Source organism: Harmonia axyridis, chromosome 7 (genome assembly GCF_914767665.1).
Source record: "Harmonia axyridis chromosome 7, icHarAxyr1.1, whole genome shotgun sequence".
Taxonomy (NCBI): domain Eukaryota; kingdom Metazoa; phylum Arthropoda; class Insecta; order Coleoptera; family Coccinellidae; genus Harmonia; species Harmonia axyridis.
Genome location: NC_059507.1, coordinates 26,192,284 through 26,204,287, shown reverse-complemented (window position 1 = coordinate 26,204,287; position 12,004 = coordinate 26,192,284). Strand labels below are relative to the sequence as shown.

General features: G+C 37.0%; 3 protein-coding genes and 1 pseudogene across 4 annotated transcripts; all 4 read left to right on the top strand.

The window, feature by feature from the left end:
* The first annotated feature begins 363 nt into the window (after positions 1 to 363).
* LOC123685195 (40S ribosomal protein S3-like) lies at positions 364 to 3,660 on the top strand. Of its 2 annotated transcripts, XM_045624813.1 has the most exons (2): positions 364 to 940; positions 3,090 to 3,660. In XM_045624813.1, the coding sequence occupies exons 1-2, from the start codon at positions 401 to 403 to the stop codon at positions 3,273 to 3,275; spliced, it is 726 nt and encodes a 241-aa protein (XP_045480769.1). In that variant the 5' UTR covers positions 364 to 400; the 3' UTR covers positions 3,276 to 3,660. The 2 variants fall into 2 exon arrangements, with proteins under 2 accessions (XP_045480769.1, XP_045480768.1); XM_045624812.1 differs by lacking the exon at positions 3,090 to 3,660 and having other exon boundaries at positions 364 to 1,165.
* LOC123685170 (cystathionine beta-synthase-like) lies at positions 1,135 to 3,083 on the top strand. Its single transcript, XM_045624792.1, has one exon. The coding sequence runs from the start codon at positions 1,284 to 1,286 to the stop codon at positions 2,649 to 2,651; it is 1,368 nt and encodes a 455-aa protein (XP_045480748.1). The 5' UTR covers positions 1,135 to 1,283; the 3' UTR covers positions 2,652 to 3,083.
* A 41-nt stretch (positions 3,661 to 3,701) lies between the features above and the next one.
* LOC123685179 lies at positions 3,702 to 5,330 on the top strand (annotated as a pseudogene).
* Positions 5,331 to 10,069: 4,739 nt separating this feature from the next.
* Positions 10,070 to 10,925, top strand: LOC123685205 (60S ribosomal protein L27a-like). The gene has a single exon (XM_045624825.1). The coding sequence runs from the start codon at positions 10,312 to 10,314 to the stop codon at positions 10,768 to 10,770; it is 459 nt and encodes a 152-aa protein (XP_045480781.1). The 5' UTR covers positions 10,070 to 10,311; the 3' UTR covers positions 10,771 to 10,925.
* Positions 10,926 to 12,004: the final 1,079 nt, after the last annotated feature.

The following is a 12,004-nucleotide window of genomic DNA, read 5'->3' as shown; positions in this document are numbered from 1 at the left end:
AACTGACCGAGCGTATAGGAGGGAATCACGATTATCAGCAATGATGGAACGACTAGAGAGAGATACAAGAGTTGAAGGAGTACTTCGATGTATATTTATACATGACAACTAGCAGTGTTCAGTAATGTTGATTGTTTATCAGTGCGGTGAAAGGTTACAATTTGAATTTTGCAATAATTCGTCATTTTGCAATTTAGACCTATACAATTTTTCATTCAGTCATTTTGATATCAGTTTCCATTCGATAATGGATAACAAAGTTATGTCTTGCAAGGCTTCTGAAAAATTAATGAATTTTCGTTCACCCTTGAACGAAACTGCAAAAACTCCTCGTTCCTTCGTTCGAGTTCGACGACGTTTGAATTATTGATTGTTTTCTCAATTTTTCAAATAACTCATCATGGCTTCTCTAGTTTCTTTGAAGCGAAAGTTTGTCGCTGATGGTGTCTTCAAGGCTGAACTTGATGAATTTTTGAGGAGAGAGTTAGCCGAAGATGGCTACTCTGGTGTTGAAGTTAGGACAACTCCAGCTAAGACTGAAATTATCATCTCTGCGACTAGGACTGATTTAGTTCTTGGTGAAAAAAACCGCAGGATTCGAGAATTAACTCGTTTAGTCACAATGAGATTCAACTTTCCTGAAAACTCTGTTGCGCTCTATGCAGAGAAAGTAGCAAACAGGGGCTTGTGTGCTACTGCCCAGGCTGAATCTTCAAGGTTCAAGCTTCTCGGGGGGCTCGCTATTCGCAGAGCCTGCTATGGCGTATTACGCTATATTATGCAGAATGGCGCTCAAGGATGCGAGATCATAATTTCTGGCAAACTTAGAGGCCAGAGAGCAAAAGCAATGAAATTTGTTGAAGGACTCATGATTCATTCTGGAGATCCGGTCAACACATATGTCAACACTGCAACAAGACATGTGCTCTTGAGGCAGGGAGTCGTTGGCATCAAGATAAAAATAATGTTGCCTCACGATGCCACAGGCAAAATTGGACCTAAAAACCCTCTCCCTGACAAAATTGTGATCCATGAGCCCAAAGAAGAGCCTCTTCCAGAGTCGCCCAGAACAGAGTTAAAAGCGAATAGTGATGAACCAAAAGAACCTTCTCCTAAAGAAGAATGACCATTCAATAAAAGGACTCTGTACATAAGTTAAAAATAAGGCTTCAGGATGTACTTGGCATAGAAATGGAGATATTCAATCGCCTCACAGAAAAACCGAATGGAAGAAATCTGAAAAAATCCTTCCAAATATACTGCATTCAATAGGAAATACCCCAATGGTGAGATTATCTAATTTAATGAAGAATTCGAATTTGGAATATGAACTACTAGCCAAATGTGAGTATTTCAATCCTGGTGGTTCTGTGAAAGATCGAATTGCCCACCGGATTGTAGAAGATGCTGAAAAAGCAGGAATACTGAAACCAGGCGCTACAATAATTGAACCCACTTCTGGAAATACTGGTATTGGTCTCGCACTTGCAGCTGCTGTTAAAGGGTACCGTTGTGTGATAGTTATATCCGAGAAGATGTCAAATGAAAAAGTGGATGTTCTTAAAGCTCTTGGTGCCGAAGTGGTCAGAACTCCTATCTCAGCTAGTTCCGATTCACCTGAAGGACTATTTGGCGTAACTAACAGACTGAAGAATGAAATTCCCAACTCTATTATTCTCGACCAATACAGTAATCCTGGAAATCCTTTGGCGCATTATGATACAACTGCTGAGGAAATATTGGATCAATGTGATGGTAAAATCGATATGATTGTACTTGGTACTGGTACAGGTGGCACCATGACAGGAATTGGAAGAAAGATCAAAGAAAAATCACCAAACACAATCGTTGTAGGTGTTGATCCTGAAGGTTCCATTTTAGCACTGCCTGAAGAAGTTAATAAAACAGAAACTGATTTTTACGAAGTAGAAGGAATTGGCTATGATTTCATACCAACTGTTTTGGACCGTAATGTTGTTGATGAGTGGGTTAAAATTAACGATCAAGAATCTCTGCCAATGGCTCGTAGACTCATTAAGGAGGAAGGTCTTCTATCTGGAGGAAGCAGTGGTGCAGTTGTTGCTGGTGCTCTCAAAGCTGCCAAAAACTTGAAGAAAAATCAACGTGTTGTAGTTCTGTTACCTGATAGTATAAGAAATTACATCACAAAGTTTGTTTCTGATCATTGGATGGAGTCAAAAAATTTACAAGAACCTGTTAATACACAAAATCATTCGTGGTGGGATACTGCTGTTACAGAAATCACAATGCAACCTCTGACAACAGCTAAACAGTGTATCCAGTGTTTCAAAGTGTTGAAAATGATGAAACTAAGTGGAATAGATCAAATACCAATTGTTGACAATGATGGTTCTCTCGTAGGTGTGGTGACTATGCAGAATTTACTAAATAAACTTATAGCAAAGAAAATAACTGCAAGTGATGAAATATCAACTATAGTTGAGACAATTTTCTCCAAAATATCTAGCTCTGGAACTTTGGGAGTTGTTTCAAGAACGTTGGAAAGGGAATCATTTGTGGTTGTTGTAGACAAAAACGAAGCACTTGGTATAATCACTGCTGTTGATTTGTTACAATTCGTTGCCACAGAAGAAGGTTGCCGAAGAAAAGCAGAAGAAGAATCTGAATAATTGAAAGTGCAATAATTTATTGATATTGTTGTTTCAAAATAAAAATGGGTTGATGTGTGATATGAATTTCAGCTTTTTGAGTGGAGTTGAAAATGACCAGTTGATAAAAAATTATTTATCAGTAGACAACAAGTTGAGATCCGTGATGCTAGTGATAAAATACTGGGCTCAACTACACGAATTGACTTGTAAAGAGCGAGGTTTATCCAAGTATTCTTTGACGATGATGTTCATTTTCTACCTTCAGCACGAACATTCCTTCCCCAGTGTTTATGAATTACAAGAAAATACAGTTCCCACAAACCCTACTATTATATGGAACATGAACTTTGCACACATAGAGGAAACATCTGATAAAATAAAAGAAATACACTCAAAATCAATGTTCAGCCTTCTTTTCGGTTTCTTTAGTTATTATGAGGACTTCCTGTACGATTGGTCGTTGGTATCAAGATAAAAATAATGTTGCCTCACGATGCCACAGGCAAAATTGGACCTAAAAACCCTCTGCCTGACAAAATTGTAATAAATGAGCCCAAAGAAGAGCCTCTTCCAGAGTCCCCCAGAACAGAGTTAAAAACGAATAGTGATGACCCGAAAGAACCTTCTCCTAAAGAAGAATGATCATTCAATAAAAGGACTCTGTACATAAGATTCATATGTCATTTGTCCTTATTTTGGAAAACCAATTTTCCAAGTCTCTTTAGAGGATCATAATCTTTTCCAGAAACGTTTCCACCGCCATACTAGACAATTGAAAGAGTTGAAACAGTTTACTACCAAACGCCCAATTTGCGTTCAAGATCCACTAGAACTTGGTCGTAACGTAACATCGGTTGATGAACTCAATCTATCCCGCTTCGTTATGCAATGCTCTACTGCCAGAGAAATTTTGCGCGATGGCGGAAACTTCATGATGATCGATTTATTGTCACCTATACAAGAGTTGAAGGAGTACTTCGATGTATATTTATACATGACAACTAGCGGTGTTCAACACCACAATCAACTTCTCAAGGCAAAAGACGCCTTAGTATCAACCTTCGATCTAAGGGATATCTGGTTCACACCCTTGCTGCATATTTAGATCGTTTCTCCGTGAAGAACGCACACAAGGGAACTTAGCAGTTTTAGATACAAGATGACCGAGCCGTTTGATGAAAAAGACCTGGAAATCCTAGAGCAGATCAAGAATACTTCAGGTAAAACATTCAGTACTTTGTATTGTAAATGATTTTGTATATTCCTCTGAACAGGAAGCAAGCACTTGAAATCTTATTTGAACTAGCATGTTGATAGATACCACAACTCGCCAGTATTTGAATAGATACTTTTTTTGATGAAAAGAATTCTTGTATAATAATATATTTCTCTTTCAGGGTTAATATGGACATAGAGGAAGGAGAGTCTTCTAGCAGTGGTCCATTATCAACCCTAAACAGCCTGTTTTCATTCACAAGTCCTGCAGTCAAGAAACTCCTTGGCTGGAAACAGGGAGATGAAGAGGAAAAATGGGCTGAAAAGGCAGTTGATAGTTTAGTGAAAAAACTAAAAAAAAAAAAGGTGCAATTGAGGAATTAGAACGTGCCTTATCATGTCCTGGAACACCAAGTAAATGTGTCACAATTCCCAGAAGTTTGGATGGAAGACTCCAAGTTTCCCATCGTAAAGGATTACCCCACGTTATTTATTGTAAAGTGTGGAGATGGCCCGATCTGCAAAGTCACCATGAGTTAAAGCCATTGGAACATTGTCAATATCCATTCTCTGCCAAACACAAGGAAGTCTGCATCAATCCTTATCATTATAAGAGAGTGGAAAGCCCAGTTTTACCGCCTGTTTTGGTTCCAAGACACAATGACTTTGTACCCGGTCATTCATTACTTCCATTCCAACAACTTGTTGAGCCGAATATGCCCCAAAACGTGAGCTATTCTCAAAATGGTTTCAATTCCAATCAAATGAGCCCTAGTTCGCCGTTGTCTAATGTGTCATCACCCGGAAGTGTTTCATCTAATCCCCAATCACCATATGCCAATCTTGCAGAAACCCCTCCTCCTGCTTATAGTCCTACAGATGAAAATAATGTAAATCCAAACAACAATCAGAATCCTGAACAAAGTTTAGCCAATGATGTCCAACCAGTGGCTTATCAAGAACAACCATTCTGGGCCTCCATAGCTTACTACGAGTTGAATAGTCGGGTAGGTGAGGTATTCCATTGTCATTCCACCTCAGTTATAGTGGATGGATTCACAAACCCTAGCAACAATTCCGACAGATTCTGTCTTGGCCAGTTGAGCAACGTTAATCGTAACTCTACTATTGAGAACACTAGGCGACATATAGGCAAAGGGGTGCATCTGTACTATGTGAATGGTGAAGTTTATGCGGAGTGTCTTTCTGATTCTCCGATATTTGTGCAATCAAGAAATTGCAACCATCACCACAATTTCCATCCATCTACTGTCTGCAAAATACCGGCTTGGTCGTAACGTAACATCGGTTGATGAACTCAATCTATCCCGCTTCGTTATGCAATGCTCTACTGCCAGAGAAATTTTGCGCGATGGCGGAAACTTCATGATGATCGATTTATTGTCACCTATACAAGAGTTGAAGGAGTACTTCGATGTATATTTATACATGACAACTAGCGGTGTTCAACACCACAATCAACTTCTCAAGGCAAAAGACGCCTTAGTATCAACCTTCGATCTAAGGGATATCTGGTTCACACCCTTGCTGCATATTTAGATCGTTTCTCCGTGAAGAACGCACACAAGGGAACTTAGCAGTTTTAGATACAAGATGACCGAGCCGTTTGATGAAAAAGACCTGGAAATCCTAGAGCAGATCAAGAATACTTCAGGTAAAACATTCAGTACTTTGTATTGTAAATGATTTTGTATATTCCTCTGAACAGGAAGCAAGCACTTGAAATCTTATTTGAACTAGCATTGATGAAATAATTGATCAATATTGATTGGAATTCGTAACGGAAAATTTCAAATAGATATGATGATTGCTAATGTAACTAAAAATTTACTTACTTTCTTTATGTAATGTTCGGGATACCCTCATCTTTCTGGGGAATTCCTAATTCTCCCGGATCTCCTTAAACCTGGAAAATGAAGGACAGAAAATTAAATTTTCAAAATGAATATGCTGAACCATAGAATAAAATTATAAAGCTAACGTGATGAAATTTCAAATCGGGATTCTGTGATCAAGTTCATTATGCAGACCTCCCGAAAAATGTAGTCACCTTTTTTGTATTGGAAACCTTGAAAATCTACCAAATACATCTTGAGTTATAATCTCGGTTGTGATATACTACACGAAGAACACAAATTCACAAACAGTTTTGATAAGAACTAAACGTTTATATAGCCAAGGGAACTTCACAAACAAATCTGATGTTGACTGTTGGTAGTAACTACTCGGTTGTCGTTTATATATAAATTGTGGTGGGGATATAAGAATTGAACACCGAATCGGGACACAGAATTTCAATTCTTTTCATGAAAAATTATTATGATTTTTTCCTCTTCATGTCCATTCCTTCGGTTTTCCTCTGGATTCATCTCTTCATCTTCAGGAATTTTCATTTTTGGTGGACCAGTTTGGTTTACTGTTAACCTCGTTGGATAGATCCTCTATCTATCTTATCACATTGAGGTATGTCACTGTTGGTAAAATCATTAATAAACATTGAAGAAGTTAAAGGACTCAGATAATTTTGATCAACGGACGAAGAGGTTAAGGGTATACTGTTGATAATAGCTTTACAGTCTCATAAAACGGTAAGCAATTCTTCATAGTCAACTAATGCTTTTCCTAAATTCTTCCTTATTACATCTTAGACAATGCGAACCTCTTCGATATCGATTCCCTTGTCGTCATGGATTTTTCGAAACTGTCCCCAGAATCCAATACAATTTTCGACATTTCCATCGAATTTTTTGAGTTCGATTTTGGGAAAACGGAATTTGCTCTTGTGCTTCTCACTGCTGCATTCCTGGGATGTTTCATGGTCTTCAGGTATCTTTTTCAACTGAAATTCACATTTGGATTTTTGCCTTATGAGTTCTTCTCGGTAGAATATTCTACCTTGTCCAATTCCTCTTCCAAATCTGATTCTTTGGCACCATCAGTAGTAGCCTAAATGGAATTTCAGACTGTAGCCAGGCCAGTCGACAAAAGACCACACGTAAAAATAGCACATTCGAAATTCTGAAAAATTCTTACAATGCCTTCTGATAAGGGTACATCTACTTCTCCTCGTCTTCCTAATCCTACAAACCCCGTCATCGTATCCATCTCATTTACTCGTAATGAATAAAATACATTCGCAATAATAAAATTTGGATACACCTCTACAACGAATAGATCAGGTGTATTTTGTGACGTTCGCATTGATACGGATTTTTTATATAGTTGATCTCCATAATCGAGAATATTATCAACTATTGTAGTGTTCCATGAACTGAATGGTAGTACTTCACTATAAGCTACTGCCACTGCCGCGTTTGTTGTGCATTGATGATTGCGTGACTCTAGACTAAATCTCAAATCATTCTGACTTCGCGTTCCCCTGATAATACTCGTATCCCTTACAAAATTAACTTCCGCATCCTCAACATAATTCAAATTGTCATTTTCAACATGTTCGAACGGCGGAGGTACTTTCGTTTGAGAATTTGTCTAATTGGAAATATCTAAAAAAATTATTTGAAGTGAGTATATTTTAGTATATATATAAGATACACACAAATACAATGATGATACATGATGATGATGATTCAAGACAGAGATGTTTGAAAGCAATTTTATCTTGTCACTATTGAGAGATTTAATCATGAATCATGAATTCAGTCATGGATCATATAGATTCTAAAGTAGGTATGTTCTGACATCAAAATTACATTGTTATAATTCATTCCATTTTAATTGCGGAAGATAGGTTATTTTTCATTTGGAGTATATGGGAAAAATTTCAATCCATCTTAAGTATGAAAAGATTTGAAAAAACTGTCAATTTTGTATTGATCTTTTTGTGATAATTTGCTTCAAAGTATAGTATCGCCACATCAAGACTTTCTCGGAATAAATGAAACATAACATATAAATTCATGAAATATACCTACTCGAATAACTTATTCCATTATTCAGATAATTAAATTATTCACAATTAATTCTTAATCAAATTAATGCTTCACTTGTTTCACTCATAACAATTATACAGGATGATTCACTGGGATGGCCTATTAGAATATATAACCGCCAATCCTATCAATTGAATGTTCATTTTTTTTTGTTAAAAAACAAAAAAACCAAAGTAATTTTCATTTACAGGATGAGTATTCGAAATCTTCAATAAAAATATTTTTATTTTGTAGGAGTATGAGGTTCTAGAATAGATCTTAAAATAATATGAAGAACTTTTCGTGAATGCTTTTACATTTGTGTGCAATGCACTACCAGATAGCCATAAGAGAAAGAAATTGTAGATATTGCATAATGTGAAATTAGACATTCATAATTACTACTTTCCAGAGTAACGTCAGAAAATTTCTGGAACACTCTGTATATTTTGATTTACGTGTGTATATTGGAATTCGCTTCGAGGTATTATTCTGAGCTCCACAACGTGCCACATTCAAATGAATTAAAGAGGTTATTCTGCATTGCATATGCATCCTAACTAAAGTACAGAGTTTTTATACTATTGGCCAGAATAAATCAACCCAACCAAAATATATATGGTTATTGATATCTGTACACATAAAACATTCCTACTCTGAACTGATATGAGGACTGATAAGTTTTCTGTCAGAAACTCAAGGTGAAGTCAAACTAGATATGCCTTGTCAGAAGTTATGTAATGAAAAGGAATAGATGAATCGTAAGAAATGTGTAAAAAAAGGATCGTATCAAAAACCCTACTTCGAGGCCCAATTTTTAAAAAAAAGATAAGTGTTCTGTACTTTTATACAAATGTTTCCAGTATAAAAAATCCTCTCATTTCGATAGTGCAGCTGATGATCAATTCCTCGATTTGAACACTGTTTTCATTTTATTCTACTCATGTGTAGCATATCTACAATTTCGGATGAACTAGGAAGAACTTTTCAGAAGATTTTTCCTATAATGATATTCCGTTGAAAAAGACTAATCAAATCTTACCCTCAACTGCTTCATATTATTTTGATCAATTCGTGTATTGTATATGTTCATATATTCATTGAATTTCATATTCCTAACATTATCTAATGGCGATATCGAATATTTGTTGATTGTAAACTATGCTTTATTGAATTGTTGTTTTTTTTTTTTGTTTGGGAAACCACAGGAAGTCCTATCACAATCATTTTCAAGCATAAATTGTCTGTACCCTCCGAAAAAAAAGTTTTTGCTGAAATTTTCTCTTATCATTTTGGAATGCGAATAAAATAATTCTCTCATCTGCCTACCAGAGATTTTATTGAAGTTTGTATGAACAATTAACATGAATCGATCCATAGCTCTGCAGAATTGTAGAGAAAAGCAGAACTGTATTTTGTGCTTAGATAGGTTTTAAGGGTAAGGTGAAATGAAATTTAAAAATTGTCGTTATTGTCTATTTCACTTGTAACTAGTGTTGGGCATAATCGGATGTTTTCAATACTCGGTTAATCAACAACCGAGCATTTCAAAAATCGGATGTTTATTCGAATAAAAATCCTCGTATGCGATATGACCTTCATTGCGTTGAAATGTCGTCGGCAATAGACAAAGATTCCCCAATACGTTGCGCTAAGTAATAAACTACACCCGGTCGGTAATATTTCGCGGGACTTTTACTCTCCACAATGTATAACACGATCTTAGTTGGAGGAAGTGAAATTACTTGAATGAACAACTTTCAATATCGTTGAACATGATCAAAATACAAGAAGTGTACAAAATAAAAATGTAATAGTCCCAAGATTTCATAGAACACATTTACAGCACAAATTATCTTATTATGGACCAAAACTATATTGCCTTCTTCCAGTTGAGATGAAATTTAATATTAATGTAAAGAACAAAAAAGATAAAAGAAAACTTAAAACTTACATCGTGGAAAACTCTGGTATATTTCACTCTGTATTCGAGAATATGTGTTAGTTTATATTGGCAGCCTCTAGAGAGCTTATTTTCTTATTTATAAATTATAGGACAGTTATTTTGGATTTGGTTGATTTTTAATGTAGCGAATATCTTTGTATTCATCTTTGTTGGTCGGAGTGTATGAAATACAAGCTTTGCTCAGGTCATACATTTCTGATCATACTTATGTATTTTAGAATGTTGTATGCTGTATGTTGTAATGAATTAATTTGAATTTGAATAAGTTGCCTATAATAGGGGTGATACCTGCGCGATACAAATGAACCCATGGAATTTGCATACATTAGAGAGTCTACACCTCTAAGAGAAAGATAATTCTTCTGTTGAAAGTCGATTCGGAAAACTAGAGAAAATGCACTTTGCCTAATAGATAGAGGTGAGGAAGGACTGATACTCCTTGAAGAAATGTCAAGTAGGGGACTGCTCGAAGAACGATCAGGAGATCTCGATAGTATCGATGTTAGATCGCTGTTGTAATGATGTAGCATAATTAGTCGGGACATCGATGAAACGTTATGTGGAAGGACGCGGTAATGCTGGTTGTATGCATCACCACCGGATTGACTTTGACAAATACCATCCTGGATATTTTGGAAAGCTTGGTATGGTCAGATATCATAAAAAAAACTCTAAATGGCAGCCAGCCATCAACATTGATAAATTATGGACACTTGTAAGTGAACTAACAAGACAGAAGTACAAAGATGACCCTAATGGAAAGGCCCCAGTTATAAAGCTTATTAATGCTGGATACTACAAACTTTTAGGAAAAGGAAGGTTGCCCGCTCAACCAGTCATAGTGAAGGCTAGATTCTTCTCTAAAAGGGCAGAAGATAAGATCAACGCTGTAGGAGGAGCTTGTATTCCCCAAGTAGGCATGGTTTTCAACGATGCCTTTGTTTTTCCTAGAAGCAAATTCGTTACATATGCTACTTACCACTTCGGACAATTCCGCTGGGCTTAGTTGTGATGTCTCCTATCTCAGCCTTGGATGATCCTTGAACTTCTCTCTCAGCTCTTCCATATGCACAGTGTTCTCCGAGGTATACAATCACAGCCATCCAGAATAGTCTTTGATGATGAAATACTTAAGGTTGAGTCGCTTGAGATAGGAAACGTCGATCTATGGGAGCACTAGGATCAAATAACTTGCCCTTTCTCGCTAGAATTTTTAATCAAAGCATTGCTGTTGAGTAGTACGGGATATACTCGGGAAGCAACTCCTTGGGCAGACTTGGATTATCTGTAGTCAGTTCTTCGTACATCTGCATCGATATTTCTATGCATGCAGAAGCAGGCGGTGTGAATGCCACGTTTTCACCCTTCTGCAGCGGCTGGCAGCAGATGACGCAGACGAAGCATTGTAGATGAAATACGTGTTGCTACGCTCGCAGCACCATCTCGTGTGGCAGCAGACGATCTCCGCATCTTGAACATTTGACTCGGAATAGCCTGAAATAGGAGCATTTACATAGCATGAAATTTATCAAGTATACACATGCCGACAGAGAACAGTGATGCATCGGCGGGGTTCGCACTAGACATGGTGCCACCGACGTTGGCAGCCTTCTGGGTAGGTTTATTCCTAGTGGAGGCATCTCTTTACTCTGAGCGCGCTTGTTCTGCCCTGGTTGGGGTTTGCGGCCGGGTTTATGGATGGCCGTTTTATAATAATAATAATATCACGCTGGTTTTCAGCTTTGCCACGATAAACGCGGCGCTGATCAGCGAATTGTTAGTTGTTCTGGGGATAATCATTATTATTATCAGCCATGGTTTGTTTGATTCGGGTGTGGTTTCGCGAACTTCGCTCCTTCAAAAAAATGGATCTACGCCCTTGGTGTTTACTAATAGGTCTAAAGATTTTTCTTACTTCTCCTTTTTGGCCGCCTTATATAGTTCTCCGGATATGCGAAACGATCGGGAAGATTACGCTTTCTTTGTGATCTTCTCAGTTCTGTAAAACATAATTAAACAAATTAAGCAATTTATCACAGGAATTTGGACAAAATAATTAAACAAAACAACAAAAACAAGCACACGTCATAGATTAGGTAATTTGATTGCAGATTGCATGCTTTCAGTAATTGCAAGCGTTAACCGCTTTATACAACTTGACAAAAAACATATCAAAAATATAAATGCATGTTGGTTCACAAATAGATTTGCTGGGTTCTGTATTTTTCTAACATGAACAG